This window comes from Lonchura striata, chromosome 25, assembly GCF_050655825.1.
Source record: "Lonchura striata isolate lonStrDom1 chromosome 25, ASM5065582v1, whole genome shotgun sequence".
NCBI lineage: Eukaryota > Metazoa > Chordata > Aves > Passeriformes > Estrildidae > Lonchura > Lonchura striata.
The window spans coordinates 4,541,486-4,568,156 of NC_140727.1; the positions used below are offsets into that span (position 1 = coordinate 4,541,486).

The window sequence follows — 26,671 nt, forward strand, 5'->3', positions numbered from 1 at the left end:
GGCGCTGAGACCCGAGAAACTCATCGGGGAGCGGGGAGCATCCCGACCCACGGACCCCACGCAGCTCCGGAGCCTTCGCGCAGCCCTGGGGGACCCGGGGGGGCTCGGGCACGTCCGGCCCCCACACCTCCGTGGGAGGTTCTGCCCCGCGGAGGGGTCACGGCAGCCCCACGGCGTGGGGGGGTGACCCTGGAGGTGCCACCCGGGGGCTGCGCGGCTGCCGGGGACAGTGGCAGCGCTCGGGGGACACGCGCGGGTGGGGACACACAGGCAGGGGGACGCGCGCAGTGGTCCGGCCGCGGTGCGCCCGCAGCTCCCGGGGGCGCGCGCGGCGCTCGGGGACGCGGGTGGGGTGACACCCGTGACAGCGGTAACCCCACGCTGCCGCCGCCGGCTCGAGCCTGGGCAAAGCATTAGGGAGCGTTAAGAAATCAACGCTGCAAATAAAAAAAAATGTTAATGAGCGAAGCAAACCTCGCGCGGAACGGAGTGGGAGGAAGAAAAAACGCTGCTAGCAGAGGATGGTTTCGATCCATCGACCTCTGGGTTATGGGCCCAGCACGCTCCCGCTGCGCCACTCTGCTGCTGCGCTTCCCGCGCTGCCGGGCGCCTCATGCCCGCGGCGCGCGCGCCATTCATGAGCCCCGCGCGCGCTCCATTCATGGGCTCCGCGCCCCCTCCAGCGGCCGCCCGGCGCGCGCCGCCATTGGCCGCTTCCCTCTCTGATTGACGTGCCGTTTCACCAATGGCTGCTGGCGGAGCGCCCGCGAGGGGCGGGCCGCGGGAGAGCGGCGGCCAATGAGCGGGCGGGTTGCTGCGGGGTCTGCGAGCGGCGCTTCATTGTCGGGAGCGGCGGCGGCGGCGGCGACATGAGGTGGGGACCGGCACCGGGACCGGGACCGGGACCCACCGGCGGGATGCCGGGACTGGGGGAGGAGCGGGAAGTGGAGGGAAACCGGGAGCGGGGGGACCACGGAGACCGTGGGGGACCGGCACCGGGGATAACCGGGAGCGGGGGGCGGCGGGACCGGGGATAACCGGGAGCAGGGTGGGGGAACGGGAAGAGACCGGGAGCGGGGCGAACAGCCGGGGGGATCCCGGTGGTGGGGAGACCTGCACCGAAAGCGGGGGTGGGGGACCCTGAGTGGGACCGGGGGAGGGACCGGGGAGGGACCCGGGAACGGACCCGGGAACACCGGCAGGGCCGCGGCGGGGCGGGGGTCGCAGCCCCCGTCAGCGCCGCTCCCGTTCTCTCCCCGCAGGGGCGATCGAGGCCGCGGCCGCGGCGGCCGCTTCGGCTCCAGGCGAGTCCCGGGGCCGGTGCCGCTCGGGGGCCGCATGTCGCGACAGGACCGAGTCGCGACGGGACCGAGTCGCGACGGGGCGGGAGGGGCGGTGTGGGGGCGCAGGGAGCGAATTGGGGTTTTCTCTCCCCTGCAGGTTCCGGCCCTTTGTGCCCCACATCCCCTTCGACTTCTATGTCGTGAGTAGCCCCTGCCCCGCGGGCGATTCCCGGGAATGTCCCGGGACTTTTCCCGGTTTAACGACCCCCCCCCCAGCCCTGATTTGCGGGGGTTGGGATCTCGTGGTGTGGCTGGACTGAATGAATCCCCCAAATTCCCTAAAAACGCTGGTGGCTCAGTGAAAAACCCACACTGGAGGATTTTCCTCCTGTTGGAAATGGGATAATGGGACAAATCGCTCCAGGATTGGGTTTTTTGGGATTGCAACAAGTAAATCCTTGGAGTGAGGTTTCTCCCCACCCTCAGGGCGATGCCCATTCCTGCCACTCCCCTCAGGGGTTCACCTACCTGTTTCCCACCTTTCCCAGGAGGAAATCCCCTCTTCCCAAATTCCCTGAGTTTCTGCCCTCTGCACAGGTGACTCCGTGGCTGCAGACAACAGGGGGTGAATGGGTTAATTTAATAAATCCTTTAAGAGACCTCAGTTAATTTAATAAATCCTTTAAGAGACCTCATAAAACCTTCTGCTGGCTGCCTGTGCAGCTGCTGGAGGCTGACGGGAGCACGGGGGATGCGATCCCGCTGGGAATTCTGTCCCGTTCACGGGGGATGCGATCCCGCTGGGAATTCTGTCCCGTTCACGGGGGATGCGATCCCGCTGGGAATTCTGTCCCGTTCCAGTGCGAGATGGCTTTTCCCCGCGTCAAGCCCGCGGCGGATGAGACGGCCTTCAGCGAGGCCCTGCTCAAGAGGAACCAGGACCTGGCTCCCACCGCTGCCGAGCAGGTGCCGTGCCCAAAATTCCCCCAGCGCCTCGGGACGAGGCTCGGGGGATCCAGAGTTCTTCACCAGTGGCCTGAAAATTAGTTAGTTCTCTGGAATAAGCGCTTTGGAGGAGTGTTGTGGAGAATAATGATTCTGTTCCTGGGTAATTCTGCTCCTTCCCAGGCTTCCATCCTGTCCCTGGTGACCAAGATCAACAACGTCATCGACAATCTGATCGTGGCACCGGGCACGTTTGAGGTGGTGAGTGCAGAGGTGCCGTGGGAGATGCTGGGTGAGACCCACAGTGGTGGCATTGGAAAATGGGAGGATGCTCCTGGCCCAGGGCGGGTTAAGGCTCAACGCTGACCCGCCAGACGCGGCGTGCGGGTTGAATTCCCGGGATTTCGGGTTGTTTTTTCCGCCAGCAAATCGAGGAGGTTCGCCAGGTGGGCTCCTACAAGAAGGGCACGATGACGACGGGGCACAACGTGGCGGATCTGGTGGTGATCCTGAAGATCCTGCCCACCCGTGAGTGCCACCCGGGCGGGATCACAGCGGCCCTTGGCACCGAGCCTTCTCCTCCTCCTTCTCCATCTCTGTTTTCCCAGTGGAAGCCGTGGCAGCCTTGGGGAACAAGGTGGTGGAGAGCCTGCGGGCGCAGGACCCCAGCGAAGGTGAGGCCGCGCTCCGGCGCGGCGAGGGCCGGAGATCCGCGGAGATTCCCGGCCCTTCCACACGCAATTCCCGCTCTTTCCTGCAGTGCTGACCATGCTGACCAACGAGACCGGCTTCGAGATCAGCTCGGCCGACGCCACGGTGAAGATCCTGATCACCACGGTGCCGCCCAACCTGCGCAAGCTGGACCCGGAGCTGCACCGTGAGCGCCCGGCCGCGCCTCCCGCCCGGAGCCGCCGCCGCGCCCGGGGCCGCCTGGGAAAACCGGGAATTTCTGCTTCTTGCAGTGGACATCAAGGTGCTGCAGAGCGCCCTGGCCGCCATCCGGCACGCGCGGTGGTTCGAGGAGAACGCCTCGCAGTCCACGTGAGTCCGGCGCCTGCGGAGCCGGGGCTGGGTCCACGTCCTCGTCCTGGGTCCAAATCCCCATTCTGGGTCCAGATCCTAGTTCTGAATCCAAATCCCCATTCTGGATCCAGATCATCATTCTGGATCTAATAATTCTAGATCAAAATTATAATTCCAGATCCAAATCCTCATTCTGGTTCCAGATCGTCATTCTGGATACAAATCCTCATTCTGTATCCAAATCCTAATTCTGGGTCCAGATTCTTATTCTGGATCCAAATCCCCATTCTGGACCCAGATCTTCATTCTAGATTTAATCATAATTCTGGATCCAAATCCTCATTTTGAATCCAAATCCTCCTTCTGGCTCCAAATCCCCACTCCCAGGAACACGGAGAGCAGTCTCTGTGGGACTGAGCCTCCTCCTGCCTCTGCTCCAGGGTGAAGGTCCTGATCCGGCTGCTCAAGGACCTGAGGATTCGCTTCCCCGGCTTCGAGCCGCTCACGCCCTGGATCCTGGATCTGCTGGTGGGATCACCGTGCGGTGCCGCTCCCGATCCTGATCCCGGCGGAGTTGGGATTCTTGCCCAGGCTGGGATTCCTGATTTTCCTGCCCTAATCCCCGCTCCTCTCCTCTGCAGGGGCACTACGCCGTGATGAACAATCCCACCCGGCAGCCCCTGGCCCTCAACATCGCCTACAGGTCCTACGTGGCTTCCCTCGCAGAAATTCCCACTGTTTCCCCAACAAAACCATTGGAATCTCAGGGGCTGACTGGGAGATAAACCCAGCCCGTCCAGCTGGGATTTCCTGGTGGTGTTTTTGCTGGAAGGATCCGGTTTTTAACCCGGAATGTGCCCGTGCAGGCGCTGCCTCCAGATCCTGGCGGCCGGGCTCTTCCTGCCCGGCTCCGTCGGCATCACGGATCCGTGCGAGAGCGGCAACTTCCGCGTGCACACGGTGATGACGCTGGAGCAGCAGGTGAGGAGGGGTCCCCGGAGGGCAGGGGGCTCGGGGAGGGTCACTGTCCCCACACTGACCTGTCCCCGTCCCCAGGACATGGTGTGCTACACCGCCCAGACCCTCGTGCGCATCCTCTCCCACGGAGGGTACCGCAAGATCCTGGGACAGGAGGGAGACGCCAGCTGTGAGTGGGGCCGGGGCGTGCCTGGGTGGGCCGGGGCCGGGGTCCCCGAGTGGGTGGCCAGTGTCACCTCTCGGGGCAGACCTGGCCTCCGAGATGTCCACGTGGGACGGGGTGATCGTGACGCCGTCGGAGAAGGCGTACGAGAAACCTCCGGAGAAGAAGGAAGGGGAGGAGGAGGAGGAGAACCAGGAAGAGCCGGCGGCGGGCGAGGAGGAGGAGAGCATGGAGACGCAGGAGTGACACCTGCGCTGCCTGGAGCAGGTGAGGGGACACCAGCCGAGGGACACCTGGGGCTCAGGGCCCCTCCTCGGCCACCTGAGTGTCCCCGTCTGTCCCTTGTCCCCGTTTTGTACTTGCACATTAAAGTGTCGCCCCTTTCCAGCATGTCCTGTGTGCTCAGATCCGTGTGGGCCAGATGGGAGTGAGGCAGGTGGAGCAGCAGAAGGATCCAAGGCTTGAAGGAGCCACTTGGGGCTGCCCAGACCCCACTTGGGCCACCCCAAATCCCACCTGGGCCTCCCAAATTCCACCTGGGAGTGTCAAATCCAACCTGGACCTGCCCAGAGCCCCCTGGCAGCACCTGCCTGGCTCTGTTGTCCCCAAGGCCCCTCAGGGACGTGGGAGCACCACGGACTCTCAGTCACTTTTATTCCAGCGCCCACAAATCCGGGAGCACGACTCAGAGCGTCCCGGGTCCCTCAGCTGCAGGTGATGGGGGACACCCCCTCAATTCCTGAGCTGGGATAGACGTGGATTGCTGCTCCCCTGGCTGGTCACTTGCCCTGGTAGCCCCCGGCCTCCAGCATGGCTCTCCTCCGCACCGTCTCCTTGGCCACGCTGTGGTTCAGCCTCCGCAGCCGCTCCTGGCACGGCAAAAGTCGCCTGTCAGCACCTGGGGGGGCTCTGGGACCCCCAGACCCCCCGTGCCCCCTCACCTGGGCGTTCTGCAGGATGTTGTTGACCAGCACCACGCGGCGCCGGGCGTTCAGCAGCTTCTTCACATAGGGGTCGAGGTCCAGCGCCACTTTCTGGTCCTCGTTGATGCGGCAAAGCTCTGGGGAGGGGTTTGGGTGAGCCCCCGGTGCCCCCGCGCTGAGGGGGACGGGGGGACCCCCGGCTTTGGCTCACCTGTGGCCAGGCTGTCGATGTGCTCCCGCAGCTCCACCTGGCTCTCCCTGTGCGAGGGGGACAGGAAAAACCCTGGGTCCACAGCCCAAATCCACCCCTGTGGCCCCGATACGGAGCCCAGCACCCGCCAGCCACCAACCCCAAGAACTGCCCACCTCACGTACCCCAAATCCCTTCATCCCCACAGCCCTTCACCCCAAAACTCACCTTCAAGTACCCCACAGCCCTTCACCCCAAAACTCGCCCTCACGTACCCCACAGACCTTCATCCCCACAGCCCTTCACCCCAAAACTCACCCTCACGTACCCCACAGCCCTTCATCCCCAAACTCGCCCTCACGTACCCCACAGCCCCAATAACCTGCCCTCCCCGGCTCTACCTGCCCCTCAGCCTCGCAGCCCGGCCCGCCGCGCCCCGCCCCGCTCCCGGCCCGTCCCGCCCCGCTGCCGGCCGCTCCCCGCGGCCGCTCGGGGTGCCCGAACCTGACGCTGTGGACGTGGCGGTCGAGCTGCCGCACCGCGGGCCGCAGGAACTGCAGGAGCCCCTCAGCAAAGAGCTCCCGCGCCGCGGGGCCGCTCCCCGCCGCCATCTTGGCCCGCGGGCGCCGCGGGGGCTGCTGGGAAACCGAGTCCGCGGGGCGGGGGCGAAGCCGCTTCCGGTGCGCGCCGCGGGGGCTGGTGGGAAATGTAGTTCCAAAGCGCGGTGCGAGGGCGCAGCTGGATGCACATCTGGAAACGCATCTGGAGGCGCATCTGGCGGCACAGCTGCACTGCTGAGCGCCGTCAAAGGCGCTGGCACACCCAGGCCATAGATTCCAACCCCATCTATTAAGTAATGGTTACAACAACATGGAGTTGGTCCTTTCACCTCGTTTCAGCTTTTAAATTGTTTTTTTGGTTTATTTTCATAGAAAAGTTAAAGCAGGAGGTGAAAATCAGCGTTGAGGGCTGCACCACACCCAGGCCACAATCATCCACCCATTAAATAACCGTTAAACCAACACATTTTTGGTCATTTCGCTGCTTTTTTTTTTTTTTTTTTTTTGCCTTTTTTTCCCCTCTTTTTTGTGTTTTTTTTTTGGCTGCTCCTCCCGGGAGTCAGGCGTGGGCGTCGGGCAGGGCGTGCAGGACGTGGTCCAGCAGCTGCAGGGCACGGTGCAGGTGCACCTCGATCCAGCAGGGCGTGCAGGTGATGCTGGCCCGGGGGTAGTCGGGCCCCCAGCCCTTGACGAAGCTCAGCCTAACGAGGCACAGGCGCCGCAGGTCGTCCACGCCGAGCCCCGCGGCCACCGACAGCCCTGGGGGGGCACGCGGGGGTCACTCCGGGGTGGGGTGGGCAGGGGGGCGTCACAGGGGCCTGCCGGCGCTGCGCTCACTCACCGATGGCCGGGGCGATGCCGCCCACCGAGCCGGGCCCGGGGATGCTGCCGGCCACGGCGGCCGCCTGGGCGGTGGCGGCGGCCTGGGCGGTGGCCGCCTGCTGCTGCATCTGCCGGTGGCACTGGCGCAGGTCAAACACCTGGGGGGACACGGGGGGACCCTGGGCAGGGTGGCTTTGGGGTGGGGGGGATCCCCTCAGCGTGCCCATGGGGGTCCCTCCATCTCTGGGTTCCTGCCGCTCCTAAAATCCGGGCCCAGATCTGCCCCCAGCCCTCCTGGGGGTACCCCAGGGCCCACCTCAGTGTGCCCATGGGGGTCCCTCCATCTCTGGGTTCCTGCTGCTCCTAAAATCCGGGCCCAGCACCGCCCCCAGCCCTCCTGGGGGGATCCCTGAGCAGGGGTGGGGGTACCCTGGGGTCCCCTCAGCATGCCCATGGGAGTCCCTCAATCCCTGGGGTCCTTCCACTGCCCAGAACCCCCAAAAATCCGGGTCCAGAACTCCCCCCAGCCCTCCTGGGAACCCCTGAACAGGGTGGCTTTGGGGTGGGGTCCCACCTCAGTGAGCCCATGGGGGTCCCTCAATCCCTGGGGTCCTTCCACTGCCCAGAGTCCCCGAAAATCTGGGTCTAGAACTCCCCCCAGCCCTCCAGGGGGGACATGGGGGGACCCCTGAGCAGGGGTGGGGGTACCCCAGGGGTCCCCTCAGTGTGCCCATGAGGGTCCCTCCATCTCTGGGTTCCTGCCGCTCCTGCAATCCAGGCCCAGCACCGCCCCCAGCCCTCGTGGGGACCCCCGGGGAGCCCACCTTGATGTGTGCCCCGGGGTACACCTTGTGCACGGCGTCCCCGGGGGCTCTGCCCGCCTCCCGGTCCAGGTAGAAGCTCTGCACGAACACGGCGTGGTCGCTGCGGCAGCGCATCCACACGTCGCCCTCTCCTCGCCGCTCCAGCTGCACGCCCTTGCCGATGTGCAGCCTGGCCCAGAGCCTCAGCACCGACCTTTCTGCCCTGCTTTTCCCTCCTGGCCCCCTCTTTTCCCCATTGCCCCCCTTCCTCCTGATTTTCCCCTTCTCCTCCTCCTGCCCTATCCACCCCCCATATCCCCGTTCTCCCCTGTTTATCCCCCAAACCCCCCACACCCTGATTATCCCCCTTTTGCCCCCCATCCTTCACCCCCACAGCCCCTGTGCCCCCTGCCCCACTGCTTCCATAACCCTCCCCTGTGCCCGCCATGCCCTCTGACCCACCGAGCCCCCCATGCCCCCCAATCCCTCGTGTTCCCCTGTGCCCCCCATGCCCTCTGACCCACCGAGCCCCCCATGCCCCCCAATCCTTTGTGTTCCCCATGCCCCCCATGTCCCCCATGCCCCCCGACTCCCCATGCCCCCCAACCCACCATGGCCCCCATGCCCTCCATGCCCCCCATGCCCCTGCTGATCCCCTATGCCCCCCGTGCCCCCTGTGCCCCCCGACCCACCGTGCCCCCTGTGCCCCCCAACCCACCATGGCCCCCATGCCCTCCATGCCCCCCATGCCCCTGCTGATCCCCTACGCCCCCCGTGCCCCCCGACCCACCGTGCCCCCTGTGCCCCCCAACCCACCATGGCCCCCATGCCCTCCATGCCCCCCATGCCCCTGCTGATCCCCTATGCCCCCCGTGCCCCCCGACCCACCGTGCCCTCTCGCTGGCCGCGCAGCGCTGCACGTTGGAGAGCTGCCCCAGGCAGAAGCGGGCGCCCCCCGAGGGGTCCACGTAGCCGTCCACCACCACGGTGGGGCAGCTCGAGGGCACCTTGAAGATCTCCCCCACCTGCACGTCCTGCTCGAAGTAGGCGATGGAGCACCAGAATTCCGGGCCTGGCGGGCGGCACGCGGGATTTTTAGGGGGGGTCACGGCACCCACGGGTGCTAAGGAGGGTGGGGGGCACTCACCGGGGTGGGTGGACACGGGGGGCTGGAGCACGGGGGGCCCTGGGAGGGGCAGAGAGGGGTCAGCACCCTGAAGATCCCCCCCAGCCCTCGCTCAGTGTCCCCCAAACCTACAGCAGTGGTTGGGGTGGTGCTGGGGGGGCTGGGGGTGGCTCTGGCTGCTGGGATGTTGTGGGGGGGCGGGCTGCGACCCCCCCAAACTCGGGGTGTAGATGGTGGCACTGCTCCAGCTCAGCGGTGAACCTGCAGGGGGACACGGGGGGGACATAAGGAGGGTCCCCCCAGGGGGGTCGGGGAGCAGCGGGGTACCCCCATACTCACTGTGGTGGGGTGCTTTGGGGTACCCGTCCTGCGGGGGGCCCTCGGGGTGGGCCAGGGGGAGCAGGGGGTCCTGGGGGGTCGCTGTGGGGGAATATGGGAACCGGGGTCATTGCGGGGTGGGGGGCTGAGGGTGATGCCCCCAAACCCTCGCAGGGTCAGGGCTAAGGGGGGGTCTCACCTCGGGGCGCCATGGGGAGCGCAGGGTAGGGCCGGGGCACGCCGGGGGGCTCAGGGGGCCGCCGGGGGGGCAGCGCTGGGTGGGGCCGGGCGGGGGGCTCCATCTGCACACAGTCATGGACAAACTCCTCCTTCACCGGGCGCGGAGGGGGCACTGGGGAGGGCGGGGGACACACACCGGAGACCATGGGGGGCACGGGGAGCCGCTGCGGGGGGCTGGGCTGGCTCCGGGGGGGCTCCCCGCCGGCCCCGGGCCGGGGTCTCACCTGTGCCCGGGATGCTCAGACCTGCGGGAGAGGAGGGGGCGGGATTAGGGGCGCCGGTGACCCCCCCCTCGGCAGCCGCCCGCGCGGGGGTCCCGGCTCACCGCCCTCGGGGGTCCCCACGCGCTCGTAGTGGTAGGGGTTGACACAGACGCTGTCGCACTTGAGGTCGAAGGCGAACTGGCAGAAGGTGGCGGGTTTCAGCTCGTTCTTGTGCAGGTCGGGCCAGCGCCAGAGCCGGGCGTAGATGACGTGCGGGAACCCCTTCCTGCCGGCCACCTGCGGGGAGGGGGCACAGGGGAACGCGGGGCTGTGCCCCCTCCCCAGGGTGACAGCACCGGGGTCCCCCCAGCCCCCCCAGCGCGGGGCTGGCGCCGGGCCGGGGTCTCCCCGCGCCTCCGGCTGCAGACATAACAAACTCCCCCTCCCCGAGCCCCGGCGGGGCTGCCAGACACTGACTCACCGGGCAGGGCACGCCGCCGAGGGGATGCGGCCGGGGCATCCAGCGGCTCCCACCGCCTGCCGAGGGGCTCCTGGGGCACCCCAGCACCCGGGACCCCCAAGCTTGGGGTGGGTTTACAGCGGGGGTCACTCGTGTCCCCTCCCACCGCCTGCCGAGGGGCTCCTGGGGCACCCCAGCACCCGGGACCCCCAAGCTTGGGGTGGGTTTACAGCGGGAGTCACTCGTGTCCCCTCCCACCGCCTGGGGTGGGACCCCCAAACTTGGGGTGCGTTTACAGCGGGGGTCACTCGTGTCCCCTCCCACTGCCTGCCGAGGGGCTCCTGGGGCACCCCGACACACAGCACCCCTAAACTTGGGGTGGGTTTACAGCGGGGGTCACTCGTGTCCCCTCCCACCGCCTGCCGAGGGGCTCCTGGGGCACCCCGACACACAGCACCCCCAAACTTGGGGTGGGACCCCCAGACTTGGGGTGGGTTTACAGCGGGGGTCACTCGTGTCCCCTCCCACCGCCTGCCGAGGGGCTCCTGGGGCACCCCAGCACCCGGGACCCCCAAGCTTGGGGTGGGTTTACAGCGGGAGTCACTCGTGTCCCCTCCCACCGCCTGCCGAGGGGCTCCTGGGGCACCCCGACACACAGCACCCCCAAACTTGGGGTGGGACCCCCAAATTTGGGGTGGGTTTACAGCGGGGGTCACTCGCGTCCCCTCCCAGCCCGGGGGTCCCCACCCCGGTGTCGGGGGTACCTGGAGCCGCCCGTCCAGGGTGCGCTGCACGGTGACACACTGGCCGGGCTGCGCCCCTCCGGAGGTGACAGCGGCCACCAGCGCGTCCAGCTCGTCCCTCTTCTCCTTCAGCTTCCTGAGCAGGCTCTGGATGGCGCGGCGGGCGAAGGCCTCGCTGTCCCCTCCCTGCCGGTGGCACAGCAGGCTGTGCACGATGCCGGGGCCGCTGTCACTGCCCAGGGACATGGCACCTGCAAGGCACGGCGTGTCCCCGCACGTCACCTGCCGCAGGGCACACCGAGCCGGCACTCCCCAGGTGACAAAGCCATCTGCCACCCCAAGCCCGGCTTCCGTGCTCCCTGGCCGATCGCTGAACCCCAGAGCTTGTCCCCAGCCTGGGGAAGGGGTGAGGTGGCAGGACACACTCGGGGTGTCCCCAGCGCCCCACAGCAGCAGAGCCAGAGCTGGATGGTGGCACCCTGGCATCAGGCCGGGGGACAGCGGTGTCCCCAGCGCCTGGCAGGGAGCGGGGCTGTGTCCGTGCCTGGTGCCACGGGGACAGAGCGGCTCCCGCTGCCGCCGCCGAGGCCAGACTAAACAGAGCCCAGCCTGGCGCCGCTCCTTAACCCCTCTCCCTCCCCGGCTTCTCCCTTTCCTGCCTCCCTGCCAGACCCAGCTCACGCCAGAGCCTGCACGCAGCGCTCCAGAGCTTTGGAAAATCCTTGGGATGGCGGCAGACACAACAAACCGCCGGTCTCTGCTCCTTATCGGGGACTGCGAGGGAGCCTGGGTGTCCTGCCAGCACCCCCGCGTGTCCCCCTGTGCCGAGCTCCTCCAAGATGCCACCTCGGTATGGGGACACTTCCAGGGACGCTGCAGGGACCCCATGGAGCCCCCCGTGCTGGGGTGCGGCCCTCAGCCCCCCGCCAGGCTCTGGGGCTCATCCCGAGGATCTCATCCCGAGGATCTCATCCCGGCCGCTGCCTCAATGCCAGCATTCCCTGCTCCCTGCCCATCCTCTGCCCCGTGTCTCGGGGCTAAAAGCAGTGCAAGAGGGGCCCTGGCTCCTGCTCCCCCAGCTCCAGGGACTGCAGAGCAAGGCTGCTCCAGGGAAGCCTGGCAGGGACAGAGCCATCTCCAGGTCTGCAGCGCTCAGCCCGCTCTGGTCTGGGGGAAGCTGCGGTGACCAGTGGGGCCAGACCCGGCTCCATCCTCGCCCTGCCAGGAGAAGCCCCGGCTGGTCCCTGTCCCAAGGGATGCTCCTGGCACACCACGGGGCACGGGAAGGTGACCGGGGCGGCGCAGGGCCTTTGAGGGGTGACAGGCTCCAAGGAGGGGACACGGGGCACCGATGGTGGCTCAGGCTTGACTCACCTCCACCGCCCCCGGCTGCCGTCACTCGCGGCCCGGCTCCCGCCGCATCTCCTGCGGCTCACGGTGCTGCTGCCCTGCCCTGAGCCCCTGCCCTGAGCCCCTGCCCTGAGCCCCTGCCCTGAGCCCCTGTCCTGAGCCCCCTGCCCTGAGCCCCTGCCCTGAGCCCCCTGCCCTGAGCCCCCTGCCCTGAGCCCCTGCCCTGAGCCCCCTGCCCTGAGCCCCTGCCCTGAGCCCCTGCCCTGAGCCCCCTGCCCTGATCCCCCTGCCCTGAGCCCCTGCCCTGAGCCCCCTGCCCTGATCCCCCTGCCCTGATCCCCTGCCCTGCCCTGAGCCCCTGCCCTGCCCTGAGCCCCTGTCCTGAGCCCCCTGCCCTGCCCTGATCCCCCCGCTCTGATCCCCTGCCCTGCCCTGAGCCCCTGCCCTGAGCACCCTGCCCTGCCCTGATCCCCCTGCCCTGAGCCCCTGCCCTGCCCTGATCCCCCTGCCCTGAGCACCCTGCCCTGCCCTGATCCCCTGCCCTGAGCCCCCTGCCTTCCCCTCAGCCCCTTCCTCCTGCCCTCAGCCCTTTGCCTCAGCCTCTCTCTCCTGTCCCCGTTCCCGCTCCCTCAGCCTCTCTCTCCTCTCTCCGGTCCCGTTCCCGCTCCTTCAGCCTCTTTCTCCTGTCCCGGTCCCGCTCCCTCAGCCTCTCCTCTCTCCTCTCTCCTCCTCCGTTCCCGCTCCCTCAGCCCTTTCCCAACTCCGTCCCTACAATAACAAAAGGCGCGGCCGGAGCGCGTGAGGCGCCGCCGCGCCGCAGCCAATGGCAGCGCCCGTGACAGCCGGGGCTCGCCCCGCCAGCCAATCGCGGCCGCGCTTTCACGGCGCCAGCCCCCAGACGGGCCCCGCCCCCGGCGCCGCCGGGCCCCGCTCCCGCCGGGATCGCCGCGGGTCCGGCCCCGGCCCCGGTCATCCCCCGGGAATACCGCGGGTCCCGGTCCTGCTCCCACCGGGAATACCGCGGGTCCGGCCCCGGTCATCCCCCGGGAATACCGCGGGTCCCGGTCCTGCTCCCGCCGGGAATACCGCGGGTCCGGCCCCGGCCCCGGTCATCCCCCGGGAATACCGCGGGGCCCGGTCCTGCTCCCACCGGGATCGCCACGGGTCCGGCCCCGGTCATCCCCCGGGAATACCGCGGGTCCCGGTCCTGCTCCCACCGGGAATACCGCGGGTCCGGCCCCGGTCCCGGTCATCCCCCGGGAATACCGCGGGTCCCGGTCCTGCTCCCACCGGGAATACCGCGGGTCCGGCCCCGGTCATCCCCCGGGAATACCGCGGGTCCCGGTCCTGCTCCCACCGGGAATACCGCGGGTCCGGCCCCGGTCATCCCCGGGAATACCGCGGGTCCCGGTTCTGCTCCCGCCGGGAATACCGCGGGTCCGGCCCCGGTCCCGGTCATCCCCCGGGAATACCGCGGGTCCCGGTCCTGCTCCCACCGGGATCGCCACGGGTCCGGCCCCGGTCATCCCCCGGGAATACCGCGGGTCCCGGTCCTGCTCCCACCGGGAATACCGCGGGTCCGGCCCCGGTCCCGATCATCCCCCGGGAATACCGCGGATCCGGCCCCGGTCCCGGTCCTGCTCCCACCGGGATCGCCGCGGGTCCGGCCCCGGTCCCGGTCATCCCCCGGAAATACCGCGGATCCGGCCCCGGTCCCGGTCCTGCTCCCACCGGGAATACCGCGGGTCCGGCCCCGGTCCCGATCATCCCCCGGGAACGCCGCGGTTCCCGGTCCTGCTCCCACCGGGAATACCGCGGGTCCCGGTTCTGCTCCCACCGGGAATACCGCGGGTCCCGGTTCTGCTCCCACCGGGATCGCCGCGGGTCCGGCCTCGGTCCCGGTCATCCCACCGGTCCCGGTCCTGCTCCCACCGGGATCGCCGCGGGTCCGGCCCCGGTCCCGGTCATCCCCCGGGAATACCGCGGGTCCGGCCCCGGCCCCGGTCATCCCCCGGGTCCCGGTCCCGATCATCCCCCGGGAACGCCGCGGTTCCCGGTGGACTCCACAGCTGCCGCAGCCCCAGTCACTGCATCCCCTCCTCCTCCTTCTGCCCCTGCAGAGTAAACTCAGGAAAATCCCGTTTCCCACACAGAGCTTTGGGAATTCTCCCTCTTTAACTAAGCAGTAATGCAAGATTCCAAGGGAATGGGAACAGGGCACTGAACAGGAAAATTTAAAGCGTTGAACGGGTGGGTGAGAAAAGCACAGGCCCTTTAGGCACCCTGCGTTTTGAAAATTTACCTGTTTTTTGGAAAAATGATGGATTTTGGAGCCTGTTCTGGAAAAGAGGCATTTCCACTTCACTGTCCTTCCTGAATTTTATGTTGCTGCCTTGCATTTCTCTAAACAAGCACTTAAACCACACAGAAACATAGCGCAGAAAGAACTCAAACTCCAATCTCCTAAAATCCACTAAAAGCAGGAAGTTTTCTGCCTGCCCCAACCCCACAGGGATTTTTGGTGCAGAACCAGAGGAGCTGGGAGGAGAACAACAGCCAAACTCGGGCTCTTCCTGCTGGGAAAGCTGGATTTGGCTTCAGGTGTGTTAAACTCCAGCAGGGAAATGTGGCCATATCAAAATGTACAAGGGCTGATCCCAAAATTCAAGACACCCATCCCAAAACTCAACCACAGAGCTCCAGAGGCACACACGGACCCGGTCCCCAAGCCACGGATGCACCCCTGGTGCCGCCAGCATCGGATTCTCCGTGGCAGATCCATCCCATCAGGGAAAAATCACCAAAAAGATCCCCCCCGGCAAGAACAATCCAAAAAAGGTTTAATATAACAGAGAGTATCAAAACATTGAAGAACACACTAAGTCTGAATTTTCCATCGGGGATTCCCAGCGCAGCTCCCGACGGAACCAGCCCCCCCTCCCCCGGCAGTCCCGGCCCCTCAGTCGGTGGCCTCGGGATCCGTCTGTGCCATGTACGCGTCCAGCTCGGCGTCCAGGTGTCCCTTGGTCTTGGACATGTAGGCGTCCAGCTGGTTGTCCAGCTGCTCCTTGGTGAGAGCGGGGCGTGCCGAGCCTCTGCCGCGGCCCCGGCCTCTGCCGCGCCCGCCGAAGCCGCCCCGGCCGCGCCCGGCCATGCCGCGCCCTGCCGGGGAGAGAACGGGACAGAACGGTCAGCGCCTGCATCCCGGGATTTCCCACCCTGCATCCCGGGATTTCCCACCCTGCATCCCGGGAAAGCAACCCGGGATTTCCCACCCCGCATCTGGGATTTCCCACCCTGCATCCCAGGAAAGCAACCCAGGATTTCCCACCCCACATCTGGGATTTCCCACCCTGCATCCCAGGAAAGCAACCCAGGATTTCCCACCCCGCATCTGGGATTTCCCACCCTGCATCCCAGGAAAGCACCCCGGGATTTCCCACCGGGCGGGTGCCCAGAGAGGTGTCTGACTCTGGATACACTCCCAGCTCCTTCTGGTTCCTCAGCACTTCCCAAGAATTCCTCAATCCCAGCCCAACACCAACATCTGACTCCTGCGTTTCCCCTCCCAAGCCCTGCCGAGCTTTGTTTTAGAAATAACCCAGTCTTGGGTAAATGGTTTAAATGCCAGGCTTGGCATCTCGGGGCTGCAGGTTCCACGCCCCAGCCTTAGCCAGGACAGAGGGATGCCAGCTGAATTTTCCCGTGATTCCCAGCCCGGGCACTCACCTCTGCCGCCGATCCCTCCCCGGCCCATGGCGCCCCGGCCCAGGCCGCCTCTCCCCGGGCCGCCGCGGCCCCGGATGCCGCCTCTCCGCAGGCCCATCCGCGGGGCAATCCCTCTCCCGCCGCGCAGCAGGCCTTGACCTTCAGCGGAGGAGCCAGAAAAGCGGGATTTCAGCGCGGGCAGCGGCGTGCGAGGGGACGGGGGGGATGGCAGGGGACTGACCTCGCAGCGCGACCCCTCCTCGGAGCATGGCCCGGGCGCCGCGGCCCCGCAGGGCCCCCCGGGGCAGCCCCCGCTGGCCCAGGGCCAGCCCGCGGCCCCCCAGCGCCCCGCGGGCCAGCGTCCCCGCCGGCCGGCCCAGCCGCGCCTGGATGTTGCTCTTGCCGAGGCGTTGCTTCAAGCTCTTCTGGAAGAGAAGATTTGGGAGGGACACGAGTCATGCAGCGGTCTGGGATTGGGGACACCAGGGGCACACGGCGCTGGGAATGGAGGGGGTGTGCCTGGAGTCCAGGCCAGTCCCCGACCGGCCAGCACGGGAGCGGGTCCCGCTGCTCCTCGGGGAAAAACCGCCACGCTACCGAGGGAGGAGGGTGGGATTTTAGGGGCTGTCGCTGCCGTGGGACTGAGGTGAAGCACTCGGCAGCTCCCGGACCCCGGGATGAGCCGTTTCTCTGGAAAAATAGAGAGGAGACGTCAACAGGCAGCACCCAACGCCCCCACCAACAACCAGGGAATGACAACGTGCTGCTGATCTGAGGTAAAAAGTGGACATTTTCTGCAAGTCCCTCCCAGGTATCTCATTTTTAGGATCATGGAGTGTTCTGAGGTGGGAGGGATCCATCAGATCATCCAGGCCCACTCCTGCCCCTGCACAGACACCCCAAAATTCCATCCTGTGCATCCACGGGAACGGTGTCCTGGAGCTCTGGCAGCCTCGGGGCTGTGCCCATTCCCTGAGGAGCCTGGGCAGTGCCCAGGGGGAAGAGCCTTTCCCTACAATGCATCCTAAATCCCCCCGGCACAGCTTCATCCCATTCCCTGAGGAGCCTGGGCAGTGCCCAGCTTTCTCTGGGGAAAGAGCCTTTCCCTAAAATCCATCCTAAACCTCCCCTGGCACAGCTTCGTTCCATTCCCTGGGGAGCCTGGGCAGTGCCCAGCTCTCTCTGGGGGAAGAACCTTTCCCTAAAATCCATCCTAAACCTCCCCTGGCACAGCTTCATTCCATTCCCTGGGGAGCCTGGGCAGTGCCCAGCTCTCTCTGGGGGAAGAGCCTTTCCTTGATGTCCAGCCTGAACCCCTGGCACAGCTCCAGCCGTTCCCTGGATCCTGCTCCTGTCCCAGGGAGCAGAGATTGGAGCTGCAGAGCCCCAAGTCTCCCCTCAGGCTCCTCTGCTCCAGCTGGACACACCAAGCGCCCTCAGCCACTTCAGACCCTTCTCCATCCTCGTCTCTCTCCTCTGGACACTCTCCAACACCTTTCTACAGAATCCCACAAGTCGCCAGGTTGGGAAAGACCTCCCAGACCACTGAATCCCCACCTGTGCCCAGCCCAGGGCACTGAGTGCCACATCCATGGATGGACACCTCCAGGGATGGCAACTCCAAAATTCCCTGGGCAGCCCCTGCCAAAGCCTGACCACCCTTCCCAGGAAAAAATTCCTGTGTCCAACCTGACCCTCCTGTCAGGGAGATGTGGAAAGCCAGCAGGTTCCCCCAGAGCCTCCTTTCCTCCAGCAGCTCCCCACACTCACCCTCCATCCCCTTCCCTTCTCTGGCCTCTTTCTCTTTCCGGAGAAGCTTTTTCCACATCCTGCAAGGCCTAAATCCCCTTTCCCCTCACCTGTTTGAGCTTCAGAGCGGCCTGCACAGACGGTCTGTTCTCCATCTGCTGGGCCAGACGTCTGTTTCGAGCGCTGGCCAGCTGCTGCTGCTGCATGGTGGCCCGGATATTCACCGGCATCGGCTGTTTGTTCTTCAGCATGTTAGTGAAGCTTCAAGGTCGAATAAAACGGGGTTTCATTAAAGCTTAGAACACACAATTATTGGCATTTCACGGTGCTCGAGCGGGGCTCCAGCTCCCATGAACCTTATGCAAAGAGTGGCACGTATGGGATTACGGATCCCTGGCTGGCCGCGAGGCCCGGAGAGGCAGGAATGAGGTGGAAGTTTTCAGTGGGAATGAGAAAGCCGGAGGTTAGTGGGTTTAGAGATGGCAGAAGGGTGACAACCAGCAGGAAGCGGGGATGGTTGTGACGGGGGGAGAGAAACAGGACAGCAAAAGCCAAATCAACCCCAAAAAAATCTGGGAAAAGAGTCAAAATTCCAGGCCAGGAGGTAGGTTGGGAAGACGCCACGCTCGGTGTCCTCTGGCGCCAGGTTGGAAGGGATCATCTTAAAGCCTTTTCCAACCTTAGCAGTTGTGTGATTCTACAAAATTCCAGCACCCTGAGCATCTCCTGAATATTATATATACAGCCCCCCAACTGTTCTCCTGAAATCAGGCTGCTTGGGAGTTTTTGTGGTGTTTTTTTTCTCCATGGAAGAGCAAACACGCAGCGAGGCGGAAAATAAAACTCCTCAGCAGCACCCCAGCAGCTTCCTGGGAGCTGGCGAACAAAACCCATCCTAAAAACGAGGAGTTTGGGCTGACGGGGGGGAAGGGGCAGCAAGGTGTCCTGAGCTGCCTGCAGGGAGCAAAAGCTGCCCCATTCCAGGGTGTTTAACCCCAAAATGCTCACTGGGACAGTGGTTACCCCATGGCAGCGTGTTTAACCCCAAAATGCTCAGTGGGAGAGTGGCTGCCCCATTTCAGGGTGTTTAACCCCAAAATGCTCAGTGGGAGAGTGGCTGCCCCATTTCAGGGTGTTTAACCCCAAAATGCTCAGTGGGAGAGTGGCTGCCCCATTCCAGGGTGTTTAACCCCAAAATGCTCAGTGGGACAGTGGTTACCCCATGGCAGCGTGTGTAACCCAAAAATGCTCAGTGGGAGAGTGGCTGCCCCATTCCAGGGTGTTTAACCCCAAAATGCTCAGTATGACAGTGGCTGCTCCATTCCAGGGTGTTTAACCCCAGAATGCTCAGTGGGATGGTGGTTACCCCATGGCAGCGTGTTTAACCCCAAAATGCTCAGTGGGACAGTGGCTGCTCCATTCCAGTATTTAACCCCAAAATGCTCAGTGGGAGAGTGGCTGCCCCATTCCAGGGTGTTTAACCCCAAAATGCTTAGTGGGACAGTAGCTGCTCCATTCCAGTGTTTAACCCCAAAATGCTCAGTGGGACAGTGGCTGCCCCATTCCAGGGTGTTTAACCCCAAAATGCTCAGTGGGACAGTAGCTGCTCCATTCCAGTGTTTAACCCCAAAATGCTCAGTGGCAGAGCAGCTGCCCCAGGCCAGCGTGTTTAACCCCAAAATGCTCAGCAGGACACCCGTTAGTCGTCACAGAGGAGCCACACGTGGAGAAACCCAGCGGAATGACCCACGGGAAGAGCTCGAGGACAGAGAGAGATGGAGGTGAAGCGAAGCTGGTGCCTCTTACAAGGCCCAGAAGAGCCTTTGGGCCGGTTCCGGGGCCGCCGCCGGCCTCTTACAGGGCCCACCCGGGCGGGTGGGAGCCTCGGGCGCGGCAGCAGAGCCAAAATACCAATGTCAAAACATGTGGGAGAGACAGGGAGGGTGTGAGGCTGGTCTCTGCTCTTACAACAACACATCCCACCGGATTTACGAGGCGAATCAACACTAAACACGGAGCAATCCCTCCGGGATTTTTGGCCCTTTTAACCTTGCGTGCCGCAGGGGTCGGAGGGTAAGGCGGGGGTGGAGGCACCCGCTCGCTCGACGAGGTTAAAAGAGGGCGGAAACCACGGTGGGTTTTTGGATTTTTGGATAGTGAGAATTAAGTAAAAAAAAAAAAAAAAATTATATATGATTTCTTAGGAGCTGAAGGTGCCGTTGGCTTCCTCACCGCTCGTTCAGAGACATCTTGGTGGTGCTCTTTAGCACGACCTTCGGTGCTGACTGTGCAGCCATCTTCAGAGAATCTGCAAAACAGGGCCCAGAAGGGAAAATTTAGACATTTATTACACATTTATACTGTGAAATACTAAACATCCCTTTCGTTCTGCCTCTTTCGGTGAAGGAAATCAAGATTAGGGCAGGTTATGTGCAATATATTCATTTTTTCCCACTGATTTTTAGCCCTCTGCCAGAATTTTTCTGTTCTGATTCTGGGATTTTGAATGCTTTTTGGTCTTCTCCCGGTTTTAATAAATCAGGGAGTTCCTTTATTTCTCCCTTACCAAAAATGTATCATTTTACAGTGAATGCTTCAGCAACATTAGGAAAAATAACACAAAAATCCAGGAGCAAGATGGCAACCAAATGCCACCTCCAGAGCAAAGATGCAAAACAGAATCCAAGACATCAAATTAAAACAATTATTACGTATTTACATGATTAAACATTAAAAAACTTCTGCTCTCTGTGGAGAGAACTAAGAGTGAGGCTAGTTATAGGTATTGTATTTATGCATTTTTAATGTTTTCTAGCCCTCTACCAGGTTTAATAAAAAAGGGAGTTATTTTAATTTACCTTTAGTAAAAATTTATATTTTTACAGTGAATACCTTATCATTTTTCTGAGTAATAACATACAAATCCAGGTGTAAATAGCACCCAAACGCCTTTTGCACACTGACACCTCCACATTTCCCGTGTTCTTAGCATGACCAAGGTGCAAACCCCAATTTTAAGGGCACAGGGAATAAAAATCCAAGACGATGCTACAAAAGCATCGTACCCTTTAAAAACATGGAGGTTCCAATTCCCTCAGGGTAGGGATTTAAATCCCCCCCCAGTGCTGGATGCTACAGAAACACGCTGGGCTCCAACCCCCGAGCTCTGCAGATCGATTTATTAATTTATTTTATAATTAGCAGCAAATCGAACGGGTGGATGACGGCCGGGATGCGTTTATTCTATAATACCCTGAAAAAAACGTTTTATTGAGAGGATTTACAACCAGAAACTGAGACAACAGAAAGCCTCATTGCTGCTTGAAACTAATTATAATAATTTTGTTTTAATATACAGCAGCTTCTTCAATTTGAAGTGGTTCTTAAAGCGTTTTTCTTCCTGAGGATAAAAAAAAAAAAATAAAAACAAACCGCTCCGCCTCCCGCAGGCCCGACTCCGGAGGAAAAGCCCCGACCGTGAGGGGCTCTCCGGGCTATGAGGGGGCCCTGAGGGGACCCCCCGGCCCTCAGGAGCGGCCCCCGGCGCCCCGCCCCCGCGCAGCCGGGCCGGTCACTCACCGAAGCACACGGTCGCCAGGTCTCCGGTGGCTCGGCCAGCAGGCGGGCGGGCGGGCGGGCGGGTGAGTGAGTGCGGGGCCGGTGTGGGGCCGGCGCGGGCCGGGGCTGGCGCTGAGCTCCGCCCGCCGCCGCTGCTGCCGCTTCTCCCTCAGCCGCCCGCGACAAAATGGCGCCGGCGCCGCTCCCGCCCCCGCCGAAATGGCGGCCGCGCTCCCGGCCACGCCCACCGCCGCGCGAGCCCCCCCGGGCCGGGCGGTGATTGGTGGAGCGGCGGAGGGGGCGGGGAAAGGGGCGGGGCTGAGGGAGAGGCGGGAACGTTCTGGCGGGAGTAGGGTGGAGTCCCCGTGACGTCATAGAGAGCGGTGTCGTCATTGTCACGTCATGAAACCGTCATGGAACCGTCATGGAACCGTCATGGAACCGTGGGATGAGGGAGTCGGGGGGGTCAAGGAACCGTGGAGTCATGGAGCTGTGGAGTCACGGAGTCACGCGGTGCTGGGATCCCCACGTCCCACGGAATTGTGTCAGCTTTATCAGCTCCTCTGTCAGCTCCATGGAATCTTGGAATTATGGAATCACAAAATGCTCAACCGTGGAATCATATAGGATCCAGGCATTAGGGAGTTGCGGAGTTGGAAGGGGTCTGTAAGGACCGTGGAGTCCCCTGCCCATGACACTCCTGGTGTCCCACCATGTCCCTGGGAGCACTGCCCAGCTGCTCCTTGACCCCTGTCCCGTGCCCCTGTCCCGATGTCCATCCCACCCGGGCAGGGCCGATCCCGAGCCGGGATGGCGGGCAGATGATGGCGCTGGTGGCCCTGGTGGGGCCCTTGGCCACCGTCCCATCCCAGTGGGCTGGGAGATCCCAACCGGTTCCTCCAGCCCCGCGGGAGCGGTGCCGGTGCCTCCGGAGCCACCGGCAGCGAGTCCCGGCCTGTCACCCCCTTCCCAAATCCCGGGGCTCCCGTGTCCCACACCCCGACACCGGCCGGGATCCCCCGCCCCAGGGTCACCCTGCCCAGGGCAGTCGGGGCGGATCCCAGGGTGAATCCCAGGGTGGATCCCGGGTGGATCCCAGGGTGGATCCTGGGGTGGATCCTGGGGTGGAGCCAGGGCTGTCTCCAGGCTTCTGGGGTGACCCAGGCTGGCTTTTCCCTGTGCGCCCGGAGTGGGATATTCCCAGGGGATGGGGCAGGAATCCCGAGCAGGAATGAAGGAAGGAGCTGACGCACACGGACACACCTCGGGCAGGGTTGTGCCTTTATTGTGCAGCTGGATCCCAGCGGGATCCCCTGGGAATGCTGAGGGGGTGAGCCGGGGGGTGGCGGGGGGGCTCTGGATTTTGGGAGCCCATGTCCTGCTGCGGCAGGAGGGGGGTCAGGCATTCTCCCAGAAGAAGTTGTTGCAGGCCACGGTCAGGGCGGCCACCAGGACCACAAATTCCTGGAAATCCACCTCCCCGTCGCCGTTCTCATCCAGGTCCTGCATGATCTTCTCCACGGCCCCCGCGTCCTTCTGGGTCTGGGGGGGACACAGGGTGAGCCCTGGGGCTGGGCAGCCGCTGTTCCCCCGGGGAACGGGGAAAGGGAGATCCCCGCACCCCAAACTGGTCCCAGTTACCTCCAGGAAACATCCCAGCTCGCTCTGCAGCAGCTCCTTGAGCTCCTTCTTGCTCAGCTTGTACTTGTCCCCCTCCTTGCCCGAGTAGTGGTGGAACACATTGATCAGGGTCTCCATGGCCCCTTCCAGCTGCGATCCCATGGCTGCGGCTGCGGGACCCCCAGCACGTCACCCACCGGCCCCCCCGTCTCGGTGCCACCCCCACATGTCACCCACCCGCGGCCGCGGTCCCCCTGGGCAGGACTGGGGGGGTTCCCAGGGGCTGGGCGGGGAGGTTTGGGGGGGACGGGGACACCTGTGCTCACCTGAGCTCCCCGTGCTCCGAGTGCGCCCGCCCGGCCCGGCCGGGCCCGTTAAATAAGCTCCAAGCCCCCTCCCTCCGGGAGGATCCGATACCGGGGCTGGGCAGCCCGGCTGGCACCGCCGGCCAGCCCCGCGGGGCCGGGCGTGGGGGGCACAACCCCGGCCTGGCCCCGGGGACACGGCTGGGGGGACAGCCCCACTTCAGGGGGGCTCCCCGTGCCACCCCCGAGCGCCCCTCGCCGCCCCCGGGATGCGGAAAAACCGGGGATGTAGGGAGAACCGGCACGGGCACGGGCACCGGCACCGGCACCGGCATGGGCACGGGCACTGGCACCGGCACGGGCACCGGCATGGGCACGGGCACGGGCACGGGCACTGGCACCGGCACCGGCACGGGCACCGGCACCGGCACGGGCACGGGCACGGGCACGGGCTCAGGCACGGGCACGGGCACGGGCACCGGCACGGGCACCGGCACCGGCATGGGCACGGGCACGGGCACCGGCACCGGCACTGGCACCGGCACGGGCACTGGCACCGGCACGGGCACGGGCACGGGCACCGGCACGGGCACCGGCACCGGCACGGGCACCGGCACGGGCACCGGGGTCCCCCGCCGGGCTCAGTGCCCGGCGCCCCCGCCGGTGGCCGCGGTGGCCACGCCGTGACCCCGCGGGGGCACCGCCGGCATCCCCCGTCCGTCAGCGCCGCGGGGCCGGGGCCGCGGCCAGCCCCGCTCCCGGGGCCGATGAAGGGATCCGGTGTCCTCGGAGCGGCCGCGGGGCCCGCGGGGCCCGGGGGGAGCGGCGGGGGCTATCGGGTGACTCCGCGGGGGCCCCCCGCGCTCAAAGGACTCTTGTCCGGCTGAAAAGGCCCCACAATCCCGAGCCCGGCGTTGCTGCAGCAACGCCTCGGCCAGGAAACCGGACTCCGAGCCGGCCCGGGTGATGCTGATAATCCGCGGATCCCGTTACGGCCCCGGATCCGCGCGGGATGGAGCCCGCAGCCTGCCCGGCTCCGGCATCCCCGGGGAGATCAGCTCCCGAATTCCTCAGCCCCCGAATTCCTCAGCCCTCAAATTCCTGATCCCCCAAATTCCTGATCCCTCAAATGCTTCAGCCCCCAAATTCCTCAGCCCCCAAATGCTTCAGTCCCCAAATTCCCGATCTCCCGAATTCCTGATCCCCCAGATTCCTGATCACCCCAATTCCTCAACCCCAAGTGCTTCTGCCCCCAGATCCCTCAGCCTCCCTCAGGAGTTGGGACCCCCTCAAACAGGAGCTGCATTTTCAGCAGGGCCGGGTGGTGCCGGGCTCCTCATGCCGGGTTCCAGCCCTAATTTGGGGCTAATTACATCCTGTTGCCTCTGCTTCCACCTCCCTCACTTCCCGTCCCTGCGGCTGAGGATGGGCCCTGCCTGGGCACCCCAAAACTGCCTGGGCACCCTCCCCAGCGCCCGGGGAATGGGGAAACTGGGGGGTCCCCAAGCAGAGGAGGGGTCCCAGCTGGAATTGCGAGTCCCAGAGAGGAGCAGGGATCCCAAAGGGCGGCTCAGGAGCTGCCTCCCAGCAGGACCCGGCTCCATCCCTGGGGCTCCGGGAGGGGCCGGATCCCCAAATCCCGAGGCTGGGCATGGGGGCACTGGGAGGGGCCCGTGGCACTCACTCGCCGTGTCCCGGTCCCCGAGCGGCGGGCAGGATTCCGGGAACGCCCGGGAGAGTCACCGGGCCAGCAGCTGCTCGTGACAGGGACGGGCATTGCCCAAAAATAACCCCGACCCCGGTCCCTGCCAGGGGACAGAGGGGACAGGGCCAGGACTGCGGGCAGCGGCACGGCCGCAGTGTCCGAGGGACAGCGGGACCCCAAACCCTTCGGGACAGCGGGACCCCCAAACCCTTTGGGACAGCAGGACCCCCAAACCTTCGGGACAGCAGCCCCAGGGCGAACCCCAGCACTGGGGGGGTCCCGAGGGGTCCCGGGGGGTCCCGGACCCTGCGGCCGGGGCAGAGCGCGCCCAGCACGGCTGGCAGATTCCCAGGACGAGCTCTGGGAAGCGGGAGCAGTGAGGGACATGCCAGGAGCTTTACACACAGCTTGGAACAGGTTTCAGCCACTGCGACTCCCCTGCTCCACTTTGACCCAGCTAAACCAGTCGCTCCAGTTCCCGGTGCTGGGCTGGGCCCATCTTGTCTCCCCATCCCATCGCCGGGGCTCTGGAAGAGGCTTTGGAGAGGGAGGAGCTGCGGTGGCCGCGCTGGGGACCCCGCGGTGGCTCCGGGCTCCTGCCGCGGCCCCTGGGTCCCTGCAGCGAGCCCCGATGGGGCCAGCAGGGGCCACTGCCGGGCTGGGCACCGCGCTGGACACGGTCACCATCCCTGGTGGGGCCACACCGGCTGTGGAGAACCCCAGGACCAGGATGTGGAAGTGGACACTGAGCCCCTGCACATGGTCACCCTGTCACACGGGGTCCTGTGGTCCTATATGGCCCGAGTCCCGAATGATCCCATTCCTATTCCTGTATAGCCCAAGTCCCTGTACGATCCCATTCCTGTCCCTATATGGCCCAAGTCCTTATATGGTTCTGTCCCTGACCCTGTATGGCTCGAGTTCCTATGTGATCCTGTCCTTATATGGCCCAAGTCCTGTCCCTATATGGCCCAAGTCCTTATATGGTTCTGTCCCTGACCCTGTATGGCTCGAGTTCCTATGTGATCCTGTCCTTATATGGCCCAAGTCCTGTCCCTATATGGCCCAAGTCCTTATATGGTTCTGTCCCTGACCCTGTATGGCTCGAGTTCCTATATGATCCTGTCCTTATATGGCCCAAGTCCTGTCCCTATATGGCCCAAGTCCCTATATGGTCCTGTCCCTATATGGTCCAAGTTCCCACACGGTCCCTGACCCTATATGGCCCCCATCGCTGTCCCTACATGGCCTCAGTCCCCCCATGGTCCCAGTCCCTCTCTGCTCCCACTCTCAGCCCCATTATGGTCCCAGTTCCTCTCTGCTCCCACTCTCAGCTCCGTTATGGTCCCAGTCCCTCTCTGCTCCCACTCTCAGCCCCGTTATGGTCCCAGTCCCTCTCTGCTCCCACTCTCAGTCCCCCCACGGTCCCAGTTCCTCTCTGCTCCCACTCTCAGCCCCATTATGGTCCCAGTCCCTCTCTGCTCCCACTCTCAGCCCCTCCATGGTCCCTCCTCGCCATGCTGGGGTCCCCGAGGCCGGGTCCGCACCCCTGCCCATGGGGCCGGTCCCAACGGGGATCCCAGGCTGATTAAAGACCTGGGGGTGCCTTTCCCGTGTCCCTCCTGCTGTGGGGCCACGGCTGCATCTGCCCCTTCCTCACCCCATCCCGGCTCCCCGAATTCCAGGGCCAGGGAGTCACGGGCCCGCCTGGCTGCGGGGCCGGTGATTCACCCCAAACCTGTCCCGGTCCCTGCCGGGCCTGACTCACCTGCCGCTTTCCCAAGAGGCCATCCCGGGCCCTGACGTGGGGCTCGGTGAACGTCCCAGCCCCGTCCCCCGGTCACCCCGGGGCCGGATGGGGCTGCAGGAAGCCAATTCCTGCCCCGTGAGCTGGTG

At 64.7% G+C, this 26,671-nt stretch overlaps 5 protein-coding genes and 1 non-coding gene across 8 annotated transcripts; 1 reads left to right on the forward strand and 5 right to left on the reverse strand.

Annotated features, from left to right (window-relative positions):
- Nucleotides 1–512: 512 nt before the first annotated feature.
- Nucleotides 513–584, reverse strand: TRNAM-CAU (transfer RNA methionine (anticodon CAU)). The gene has a single exon. It is a non-coding gene; the product is annotated as a tRNA-Met (tRNA).
- Nucleotides 585–839: 255 nt separating this feature from the next.
- ILF2 (interleukin enhancer binding factor 2) lies at nt 840–4,782 on the forward strand. The gene is made up of 14 exons (XM_021542080.4): nt 840–874; nt 1,263–1,304; nt 1,441–1,483; nt 2,145–2,249; nt 2,412–2,489; nt 2,654–2,756; nt 2,837–2,902; nt 2,989–3,105; nt 3,191–3,269; nt 3,692–3,779; nt 3,893–3,954; nt 4,118–4,232; nt 4,308–4,398; nt 4,478–4,782. The coding sequence occupies exons 1-14, from the start codon at nt 870–872 to the stop codon at nt 4,636–4,638; spliced, it is 1,155 nt and encodes a 384-aa protein (XP_021397755.1). The 5' UTR covers nt 840–869; the 3' UTR covers nt 4,639–4,782.
- A 247-nt stretch (nt 4,783–5,029) lies between these two features.
- On the reverse strand, nt 5,030–6,124 carry SNAPIN (SNAP associated protein). The gene is made up of 4 exons (XM_077789419.2): nt 6,010–6,124; nt 5,527–5,573; nt 5,334–5,452; nt 5,030–5,261 (listed from the first exon to the last, which is right to left on the reverse strand). Exons 1-4 carry the CDS (start codon nt 6,114–6,116, stop codon nt 5,172–5,174), a joined length of 363 nt encoding a protein of 120 aa, XP_077645545.1. The 5' UTR covers nt 6,117–6,124; the 3' UTR covers nt 5,030–5,171.
- A 274-nt stretch (nt 6,125–6,398) lies between these two features.
- Nucleotides 6,399–13,028, reverse strand: LOC110476847 (SMAD family member 4). The gene is made up of 12 exons (XM_085560809.1): nt 12,155–13,028; nt 10,802–11,031; nt 9,700–9,874; nt 9,599–9,619; nt 9,334–9,486; nt 9,156–9,236; nt 8,949–9,077; nt 8,838–8,876; nt 8,579–8,762; nt 7,712–7,880; nt 6,907–7,045; nt 6,399–6,824 (listed from the first exon to the last, which is right to left on the reverse strand). The coding sequence occupies exons 2-12, from the start codon at nt 11,024–11,026 to the stop codon at nt 6,625–6,627; spliced, it is 1,515 nt and encodes a 504-aa protein (XP_085416935.1). The 5' UTR covers nt 11,027–11,031; nt 12,155–13,028; the 3' UTR covers nt 6,399–6,624.
- Nucleotides 13,029–14,948: 1,920 nt separating this feature from the next.
- Nucleotides 14,949–21,354, reverse strand: CHTOP (chromatin target of PRMT1). Of its 2 annotated transcripts, none has more exons than XM_085560810.1 (6): nt 21,167–21,354; nt 19,820–19,895; nt 17,698–17,848; nt 16,080–16,260; nt 15,860–15,997; nt 14,949–15,292 (listed from the first exon to the last, which is right to left on the reverse strand). In XM_085560810.1, the coding sequence occupies exons 2-6, from the start codon at nt 19,882–19,884 to the stop codon at nt 15,090–15,092; spliced, it is 738 nt and encodes a 245-aa protein (XP_085416936.1). In that variant the 5' UTR covers nt 19,885–19,895; nt 21,167–21,354; the 3' UTR covers nt 14,949–15,089. The 2 variants fall into 2 exon arrangements, with proteins under 2 accessions (XP_085416936.1, XP_021397754.1); XM_021542079.4 differs by having other exon boundaries at nt 16,080–16,263; nt 21,167–21,353.
- Nucleotides 21,355–22,409: 1,055 nt separating this feature from the next.
- On the reverse strand, nt 22,410–24,997 carry S100A1 (S100 calcium binding protein A1). 2 transcript variants are annotated; one of them, XM_021542064.3, is made up of 3 exons: nt 24,755–24,997; nt 22,787–22,935; nt 22,410–22,687 (listed from the first exon to the last, which is right to left on the reverse strand). In XM_021542064.3, exons 2-3 carry the CDS (start codon nt 22,925–22,927, stop codon nt 22,544–22,546), a joined length of 285 nt encoding a protein of 94 aa, XP_021397739.1. In that variant the 5' UTR covers nt 22,928–22,935; nt 24,755–24,997; the 3' UTR covers nt 22,410–22,543. The 2 variants fall into 2 exon arrangements, with proteins under 2 accessions (XP_021397739.1, XP_085416939.1); XM_085560813.1 differs by lacking the exon at nt 24,755–24,997 and adding an exon at nt 23,092–23,284.
- Between the last annotated feature and the right edge of the window lie 1,674 nt (nt 24,998–26,671).

Excerpts from the sequence above, each read along its gene's own strand:
- ILF2 (XM_021542080.4), top strand. Across the intron at positions 1,484-2,144 it reads TCCCCTTCGACTTCTATGTC|TGCGAGATGGCTTTTCCCCG; the intron begins GTGAGTAGCCCC and ends GTCCCGTTCCAG. Across the intron at positions 4,399-4,477 it reads ACAGGAGGGAGACGCCAGCT|ACCTGGCCTCCGAGATGTCC; the intron begins GTGAGTGGGGCC and ends CTCTCGGGGCAG.
- SNAPIN (XM_077789419.2), bottom strand. The coding sequence starts at position 6,116 with ATGGCGGCGGGGAGCGGCCCCGCGGCGCGGGAGCTCTTTGCTGAGGGG. Across the intron at positions 5,574-6,009 it reads CGCCACGTCCACAGCGTCAG|GGAGAGCCAGGTGGAGCTGC; the intron begins GTTCGGGCACCC and ends CCCCTCGCACAG. Across the intron at positions 5,453-5,526 it reads CATCGACAGCCTGGCCACAG|AGCTTTGCCGCATCAACGAG; the intron begins GTGAGCCAAAGC and ends ACCCCTCCCCAG.
- LOC110476847 (XM_085560809.1), bottom strand. The coding sequence starts at position 11,026 with ATGTCCCTGGGCAGTGACAGCGGCCCCGGCATCGTGCACAGCCTGCTG. Across the intron at positions 8,763-8,837 it reads CCCCGTGTCCACCCACCCCG|GCCCGGAATTCTGGTGCTCC; the intron begins GTGAGTGCCCCC and ends GCCGCCCGCCAG. Across the intron at positions 7,046-7,711 it reads ACCCCGGGGCACACATCAAG|GTGTTTGACCTGCGCCAGTG; the intron begins GTGGGCTCCCCG and ends GTGTCCCCCCAG.
- CHTOP (XM_021542079.4), bottom strand. The coding sequence starts at position 19,884 with ATGGCTGCACAGTCAGCACCGAAGGTCGTGCTAAAGAGCACCACCAAG. Across the intron at positions 17,849-19,819 it reads AAGATGTCTCTGAACGAGCG|CTTCACTAACATGCTGAAGA; the intron begins GTGAGGAAGCCA and ends TCGACCTTGAAG. Across the intron at positions 16,264-17,697 it reads CCGCTCTGAAGCTCAAACAG|AAGAGCTTGAAGCAACGCCT; the intron begins GTGAGGGGAAAG and ends CTTCTCTTCCAG.
- S100A1 (XM_021542064.3), bottom strand. The coding sequence starts at position 22,927 with ATGGGATCGCAGCTGGAAGGGGCCATGGAGACCCTGATCAATGTGTTC. Across the intron at positions 22,688-22,786 it reads AGCTGGGATGTTTCCTGGAG|ACCCAGAAGGACGCGGGGGC; the intron begins GTAACTGGGACC and ends TGTCCCCCCCAG.